We start from the raw sequence: 8,519 nt of genomic DNA, 5'->3' as shown, positions 1-8,519 counted from the left end.
CTTTGAGCCACGAGAAGGTTTTTCCCAGAGTACTCGGGTCATCCACGAGGGTCGCAGTGAACAAACGCTCACCTACGGAGACGAGGGTACGCCCCCTTCTCTCTCAGCGTGTTAAAGATCACAATCTGCTGCATATGCATAAGGGGACCAAAGGAGCCGAGATTCGGGGCTGCCCGGCATACGCCTGATCAAAACTACTTTAGACTTGAAGAGTTCAGAGCCCCTGGAGTTCTGCACACGTTGGTAGGACGTCTTCAAAAGGCTATATGTGGCAAATATTGGGGGGATAGTGGGCGAGAGTGACCCCAATTTAGGTCGTATGATCAGGCGTATGCTGTAGGCAGCTCGGTCCCGGGAGGGGTCCTCGGCCGGCTCGTCTAGAAGACCAAGGGGGCGTCTCCCCGGCTTCTTGCGGCGTCGGTGGCGAGCTGAGGTGGAGGCAGGCTGCGGCGGCGAGGGCGACAGCGGTGGCGGCGGCGCCATGGCAGGGCTTGCAGGTACTGTGGCATTGGCCTCCTGGGGGCGGGATGAGAGGCCCTCAATGCGGCCGCGCCGCCATGTTGTCCCTTCGGGGTCACCTTAGGCGTCGTCCGGTCCCTTTCAGGGGTTTTCCTTCCGTGCACCTTGGGCCGCCCCTGTCCGGTGTCACGTGATTGCCCTGTTTCGTCCCCAGCCTGGGCCTTGGGGGGTCCCTTCCCGGCCCGAGGGCGTGTCACCGGACTCCTAGGTTCAGATTCTGGCCTCCAAGGTCAGCGCTCGCCTGTTTGCTCTCGGGAGGGAGCAGGCAGAGCTAGGGAGCGCGGGGCTAGGGGTGCGGCCACCTTTTCTTAGACCCCGGGGCACATGGCAGGGGGCTCAGCTTCTGAGAGTCCTGTCACTCTGTCCCTGCCACTTTAATTGCATTTTTTTTAATCAGAAGGGACGTGGAGAGGAGAGAAAGGGGTCTCCCGCTCCCACGCCACCGCCTTGGTGCCCGGGGTGATAGCTTGACTCTCAGCTTTGGGTCGCGGGTGCTTCTTACTCCTTCTAATTTTCTATCAGGTCTGCCGACCTGTTCCCTTTCCTCCAGTACGTATGGGGAGTGGCCCTCAAGGGCAGCTGAAGGAATGGAATGCCTGGCACAGTAATGGCCTGAAAAGAAGAATGGGGGATGGGAGACAGTTGATTTTTTTTTTCTTCCCTCTTCCAGACCGCCTTTAATTTCCTTCCAGGCCTCCGTGTCCCTTTTCAACATTAAATGTTGGGTCAGACTGAGGTCTGTCCTAGGAAAGAAATGGTCTTTCTGTTTATAGGTTTGGTTCGTGTTTTACCCCTTTCAGGGAACTGGTGTGTTGGGGACAGCTTCTGTTTGCCCTGCCTGACATGGTACAACCATCCCCTCAGCCTTCTGGACGGCAACACCAAAGCCAGGACCAAAAAAAAAAAAAAAAAAGAAAAAGTTCCAGCTTAAGTGCTAAGGCCAAATGTTAGATCTTGTTTATTTATTTGTTTGTTTTAAATCAAAGACTAATTAATATCAAGCAAATCTGTTGAAAGATTGTGGTGCCCTGGGCGGTTTCCAGTGACCAGGTCAATTCCATATCTGACTTTGGTCTTGTTAGAATTGCTGCCAAAACCAGTTTAACTTTTTATCTATAATATGTTGTTTCAAAGAGGAATCTGGAAGTCTGGGTTTGGCTGTCTTTTGTTGTTGTTGTTCTCTTATCTTTGAAGCATATGCATTCCATTTCGAGCCTGTCACTGTGTGATATACGAAGGACCATGTGTTGCCTGGCTCTCTGACTTCCTGTTCTGGGAATGCTCAGGAATCTGGGTCCTGCTGGGGAATGGGCCCTGTGGGAGGGAGAGAGGGCAGCAGGGGTGGGGGTGAGCAAGATCATAACCAGGGAAGATGGTGACAAGTCTCTGGGGCATAGAGAGGAAATCAGAGGTCACCAGGGAAAAAAAGACTGCTGTTAGACTAATGTTTTGTGTGTGTGTGCATGTTTAAATCCTTAGGGGTAAACTAACTGCAAATTCAGAATCTCACTTTAGGGTGCTGGCTCCTGAGTAGATACAAGTTTGAAAGTAGATGTCTAGCAAATGGCTCACAACAAACCTGCTCCCTCATCCAACCCACGTGTAATAAGCTGTTGCTGTCCTGCTGCCGAAGCTCAAGAAGCTTGTCCTTCAGTCACAATCCAAATATTCCACAGGTAGAGGTAACAGTGTCATGTAGCATTCCACACAGTCATGGTACCCAAATCCCTTTGGGGTTTAACCTCAACTGATTAAGCTAAGAAACTAACATCCTTTGGGGGCATTAGTCCCAAGAGACTCCCCTGTGCTAGAGTCGCATGAAGCACTCCAGTCCCCTCATAATTCATCTGCTCTATCCTTGGCCTCATGGGGGCAAAGTCTTGAGGGGGTGGTGGAAACATTTTAAGGAAAGAGGGGGTGCTCTGGATTGGGGGGGGGGCTTTGCAGTATAATAGTCACTTCCAATTCTTCCCATTGCTCTCTCTCGGAATAAAATGTTTTCATGGTATCGTTTCTGGAAAAAAATTTATAAACAAGATGTGTTTAGACCAGGCTTCTAAGCATTGCACAGGAATAGAAAATGAACACATTCCTTCCATCTTCTCTGGTGGACTGTGTTTCCTGCTGTAACATGAGGGTTTGGACGGGCGACTTAAAGAGGGGAGTGGACATTGCACATTCAAGCCACCTATGCCAGTGCAGCCCACCAGGGCAGCCCTTGCCTGGAGATCTGTCATCTCACCATGCTGCACTCAGAGCCCTGCTGATGAATGGAGGAAGCCCTGCAGTTGGGCTTTGCCAAGATCATCTGGAAAGCCCTAGGGCTGCTGCTTGCCTTTGAAAAGGGGGTTCCTACTGTGTTGAGAGCAGCCAGACACTTCCATGCTGCTAAGGCCTGTCTCCCTGAACCCAGCTACATTGTATCTAGACTGAGATTAGAACATCTGGGGCAGGGGGGCTATAGGCACACCCCTTGAAAGCGGGGAGGGGCACACTTCATTGAGAACACATGTGGAACTATGTTCCTGGTTCTCTGGGTTTAGTGTGGAAAACCACAGAAACTTGAGGCTTGCCAAGATACAGGCTTTCAGAAGGGGGGTGTGTGTGCATTGCCTCCTGCTGAGTCACCCTGGGGCAAGAGGAGACTTGCCCCACCTTCAGGCTATGGCTGGAGCTAGAACCACCCAGCTGGAGGAAGGTGAGGCTCTGATTACACATCTCCACTCCGATCCTGTTGCATCCTGATTGTGACTTTGATGGCAGAATGTTTCTAGTATGTTGGAGTTCACTGGGATCTTAGCAGTTCTTTTCCAGAAGGGTGCTGAGGCTGAGGGTTAGGAGTGACCTGACTGGGTTCTGAGGTCTACACCCTCTACCCCAGTAATTCTCTGATGTGGAACTGAAGTTACAGGTGCCTCTAAAGGTCCCAGTGGTTGGACTGAGAAATGCTAGGGGCCAGAAATGTCTGGCTCGAGGGGGTGAGGCACTTTGTGCTCTACAAGTGATTGTGACAACTGTGACTAAGGGATTTGAGGAAGTGGCAGAAAGATTTATGGCCCTCCAACTCACTCCCTGGATGTTGACCCAGGAGCAGGTGTGTAGTGACAGGGACACATAAAGCCAGAGACAAGGCTGAACAGGCGGCTGGGCCATTTGGTGAGGCAGTCAGCTGACCCCACGTAAAAGGAGCCCTGACTCACTGAGGAGTGGGAGAAGGGAGAGACAAGTCTGGAGCTGCAGCCAGCTCACCCACCCACCCTAGCTTGATGGCAGGGGAGAGCCCAGGGCCAGGGACCTGGTAAGCACCCGTAAGAATATGGAGGCTAGTGCTGGGAGAAGCAGAGAATCCAAGGGGAGAGTGAATGGCAGAGAGGCTCCCCAGGGTAGGGGAGGAGACCCTGGACAGTAGCAGACCAGGCAGGATGCCCTTGAAGTGGTCCTGGTAGATGTTATGGGGCTTGGAGGGATGTGGGGGGAGCGTCACACCACAACTTTTATCCCATACTTTTTGTCCAAAGTAGGGCCTACCCTACCCGGTGCTCTTTCTCTGGGGATCCTGGATGTGTTCTGAATTCTGATGACTCTTTTAGTCCCTGTATCCCCTTTGAGGACTCCTCCCCCCTTTTCCCTCCTCCCATCTTTCCCACTAATTGCTTGCCCAGGCCCCTTATCCCAGGACAAGTAAAGGCACCCACCCCTTTGGGGAGGGAAAGGGGTCCCTTATTCCGAGGCCACAAATGAAGATGTCCATTTTTCTTTGAGTGATGGGAGAGGATGTGGTCCTTTATCTCAGGACGGTGTTGAGATGAAATTGGGGATGCGAGGGTCTCAGTTTATTCCCATTTCATTGCCTCTCCTCATTCCCCCAGGTAATGTGCCCCCTCCACACTGGGTGCATCAGCCCAGTCTTAGAAGGATGTATTGAAGCCGCAAAAGAAGTCACAGGAGACAAACTTTTTGGTGCGCCTCCACCGCCCCGCAGGGTCCTGGGACATTGCAAGACGGGGGAGGTACTTTTTTTATTTTTTGTAGAGGCGGTCCCTGTCCTCCAGGAGCTTACAATCTAGCCGGGGAGACACAACTAATGCACACTTATACAATCATTACAGTTAGCGATTACCACAATATTGACCACAATTGCGTGAGACCTGGGGGATGCAAGATCAGTGAGGGGCTGGGGGCTTGGAGAAGGTGTTTTGGTAAAGATGGGATTTGTCTTCTTGTTCAGTAGGTCCAAATTGAGTGATGCATTTCTTTTGGGTGGGAGTGGGGGGAAAGAGGAATTGAAGGAGCAAAGGCAGCAAGGCTGGAATGTATGCGCCGTAGGCAAGGGACAGTGAGAGGGCCCCTCTCTGCTTCTTAACCCTCCTCCCTCACCCTCGCCCTCTAGTCCCGCCACACAGGCACGCAGTTGTCACTTGTCTGCTGCACCAAGATTCAGGGCTTCAGCTGGTGATGTTGAACTGTCCATTCTGCTGGCTGGTGTGGGTGTCTGGATGTCTGTGGTGTGGCCTGCTGGCATGGCCGTGGCTGCCGGGCTTGATTGGCGCTGTCCCGACTTGGTCCAGATCAGAATGTGTTGCCTGTGCCCAGATCTCAGGGGTCTGCTCCCTCCATTCCCCCCTCCTCCCTCTATGCCACCGGCAGCAGGATGGGTGCAAAGGGGTGGGGAAGGAATCTGGTATTGTCGTCATTGTCGGTGCTGCTTCTCTGGGGGCCTACCAGCCCCTCACTGACCTTGGCAAGTGCTCCTCTGGCGAGAGGGCACAGGGGACGCCCCGTTCCTGTGCGGCACTGGCTCCCATGCTGGTGGAATTGCACAGGAGCACCTGGTGACACGGCCGCCCAGGGTTGGGGGCTGGAGCCTCAGTTGGGGGCCCGCTGGCGGCGCTCTCCCAGCACGTGCCGCCCGGTTCTCGACACGGTGTAGGCCAGCTTCTGCAGGGAGTACCTGAACACCTGTGACGAGATAGAGACCCAAGACCTGCCCTTAGAGGCGGGCACCCGCAGCGTGTCTGCAGCGCTGCCATGCCCGCCCCCGCCCCACCCCTGCCCCGCCCGCCTGTCCAATGAGGAGAGGCGGGTGCGGCGCGCTTGTCTGTCCACGAGTCAGGGCAGCTGGAGCTTTTCCAACTGTGCTGAAGGCTGCATGGCCGCAAGCTGATTGGACCCACAACTTAGGTATACCTCACTTCTCGCAATGGGCTGTGTCCCTGGAGGATTTCGAAAAGCGAATCCTACCCAGTAAATGCAGCATTCCAGGAACACCTTGAAGGAAATATGCGATTCCTTGGCAAAGGATTCCTTTAGCAGGGAATTCTTCCTGCAAGGGGTGCTTTTAGGGTAGGTGATTTTATGGGCAAAGCGCTTTCTTCTGATTTTTTTTTCTCTTTTTTTTTTTTTTTTTTACACAAAGCGCTTTGCCTATATGTGATTTTTTTTTTTAGTAAAGCGAACTGTCCTTTTTTGAAAGCGCATTTTTTTCTCTTCTATTTTCCTGCAAAGAACCTTTTCCTCTGTTTTCTTCAGAGCTTTATCGATTCATAATTTTTTGGTAGTTCCTTTGTCTAATTTTTTCTGCAATGCGCTTTTTATCTAATGCATTTTTCCTGCCAAGTGCTTTTGTCTGATTTTTCCTGCAATGCGCATTTTCTAATTCATTTTTTTCCCGCAAATTTTTCTCTTAATTTGTTGTGTTCGTTTTTTGCGAAGTGCTTTTTTTTTTTTTTCCTGAGAAGTGCCTTTTTCTAACTTCTTTTTTATCCCACCCCCGCAAGTGCTAAATTTTTTTAAAGGAAAATTTCCCCGCAATGCGCAATTTTTTTAAGGCGGAAAATTTTGGCTATGTGAGCCGTAAAGTCTCTTTTCGCAAAACAGAAGTGCCCCGCCTCCCTCCTGGGGTCCAGTCTGAGTGTAGCGGGATTTTCTTACCCCGTTGGTCGCTAAGAGCTTCGGCGATCGTCCGCGGTTGGCGCCCGCCGCGCCCCAACTCTTTGTTCCCGGGCGGGCGCACTGGGAAGGGTCTACGCAAGGAGGAGGGCGCAGGGGGCGGGCGGGGCGTGCGGTGCCGGCCGCGGCATTTGGGCAGACAGGGATCGCGGCAATTAGGACCGGACGGGTTGGGAATGCGGCAGTTGCGACGCGGGCTTGCCGATTCAAGGGGCGCGCATCGGAACCCTCTCCCACCCAGAACCCGGGCACACTTACCTGCAGCAGCACGCGGAAAATGTACCAGCCGATGATGAGCAGTTCAGCCGAGGCTGCCGCCACTGCCGCCATGGTTCCAAGGGTGGTGGGTTGGTGGTTGAGAGCGAGTGCTGCCGGATCCGAGGTCCGCTGGTCTCTCGGAGTCCGCTGTTGGGCGCACTGCCGCAGCCGCGGTAGCTGCGCCTTAAGTATCCGCCTGCCGCCCAACTGCGCATGCGCACTTGGGGGGGTCCATGAGGAGGGGTGGCCGGGGGTGCTCCTCATTCGTCAGGAGAGGGAAAAAAATAATCCATCTGCTCTTTCCATACCGACCCCCGCCTCCTGAGTTCATCTTAGCCCCTTTCCAGAAGGTTCCGCTGTGCCCGCTTTTGAATTTTAATGTAGAATGGAGGGAAAATGCAACTCTGAGTTAGCGCATAGAGTGAGAGTAGGGGTGCGCGCCTCTTTGTAGCGGAACCCCTCTCTCCAAGTCCAGGCCTGCAAATTCAAGCTGTGTCCTATGCCGCGCCAGATCACACCTTGGGCACGGATGGAAAAACCAGGGGGACCTAATTTAGAGAAAGATCATCTGTCCCGCGGTGCAAAAACAGGTGCCCCTTCCAGAAACTTGGCTTCACAGAACCCCTGCTCAGCACTCTTTTTCTAACATTCGATGTGTTAATTAAACCCACATCCTCTGTTTTGCGAGCGTCCCTGAGCGCGAACCTTTCTCTGATTCGTTCCTCACATCCCGCTTCTTACGGTTGCTAGATCTACACCGCTGGCGAATATAGGGAGCGGAGCAGGGCGCTGAGCCCTAGGCACAAGAGTAATAGTCACCGAGTGTCTACCCTGTGGGAGGGATTGGTGCCTTTGTATGCGCCGAAGGAAAGGGATAAGGTCTCCAAATAAGTGGTCGGAATGCGTTCTCAGATAGTTTTCTGTTAGGCGGGTCATTTCAGTCTCTGCTCCACTACCCTCCCAGGCCCTGGTAGGTCTTCTTCAGCCAGCGAGGTTCTTTGTGCCCGTTGTGCTGGGCGTCTGGTGCTTGGAGCGGGATTTTGCTACCGCCACCAGAGGGATCGTGGCTGCCGCCGCTCCGATTTCAGGCGCGCGGCGAGAAGACTGGAACGCAGTCTGCGAGCGCGGCCGTGGCGCACCGCTGCTCAAGAGCACTTCTCTCCAGCAAACTGCCTGGCACAGGGGCCAACTGGCATTTGCCCTATGTGGGTAGAAAATTAATTTTGATTAAAAGCTCATAAAGGTCAAGTTCTGTACACTGCCGGCAGCAGATGGAGAGCGTGAGTGAACCAGGAGAGGTCAGTTTGGATGAAGTAGTAGGGTGATTTTTTTTTTCCCCCTCTCCGTTGACTTTCGAAGAAGTTGGCTAATTTGGGCAAAATGACCCTGGACTATTTGAAAAAGCCAAGTTCGTCCCAAGCTGCCATTTTAAAACACAGTATTTGGTGGTGATGCCGCAGCGGCTTTCCGGAGCTTGCAAGGATCTGTTGCCGTTGTCGGCAATCTTCCGCCAGCAGTGCGCCGCTAACTACTTTAGCTCTCCACTGAGCACCTGCTGTGAGAGATACTAGATGCAGAATCCTTTTCTTATTCCGCGGGGCACAGCACGGAACCCATGGCCGTCCGGTGGCAACCACAGGGCGGTGTTGTGAGGTCTGGGCCCCTTGAGGACGGGCCGCAGCCCCAGGAGGCGATACATGATCTCTGCTGGGCAGGGCCCAGGCAAAGCCAGTCCACTGTGCCGGACCTACCCTAGAGCCCACAAGAAGGAGAGACACCCAGGAACTTCCCAA

At 53.3% G+C, this 8,519-nt stretch overlaps 2 protein-coding genes across 7 annotated transcripts in view; one reads left to right on the top strand and one right to left on the bottom strand.

Moving 5' to 3' along the window:
- Positions 384-8,519, top strand: part of BLCAP (bladder cancer associated protein) — a 29,637-nt gene continuing 21,501 nt past the window's right edge. The window contains exon 1 of one of the 4 annotated variants that reach the window (XR_001302112.2): positions 384-497. The gene's annotated coding sequence lies outside the window, so the exon portion shown is untranslated. The remainder of the gene's footprint in view (positions 498-8,519) is intronic. The other 3 variants (XR_001302110.2, XR_001302111.2, XM_001928462.4) reach the window with 3 other exon arrangements.
- NNAT (neuronatin) lies at positions 4,474-8,007 on the bottom strand. Of its 3 annotated transcripts, none has more exon segments than NM_001122990.1 (3): positions 4,580-5,478; positions 5,707-5,787; positions 6,727-6,817. In NM_001122990.1, coding segments are annotated over 3 exon segments (246 nt in total). In that variant the 5' UTR covers positions 6,799-6,817; the 3' UTR covers positions 4,580-5,385.

This window comes from Sus scrofa, chromosome 17 (assembly GCF_000003025.6).
Source record: "Sus scrofa isolate TJ Tabasco breed Duroc chromosome 17, Sscrofa11.1, whole genome shotgun sequence".
Classification (NCBI taxonomy): Eukaryota; Metazoa; Chordata; class Mammalia; order Artiodactyla; family Suidae; genus Sus; species Sus scrofa.
The sequence above is the reverse complement of the archived record's forward strand: the minus strand, read 5'-3'. Positions and strand labels throughout refer to the sequence as shown.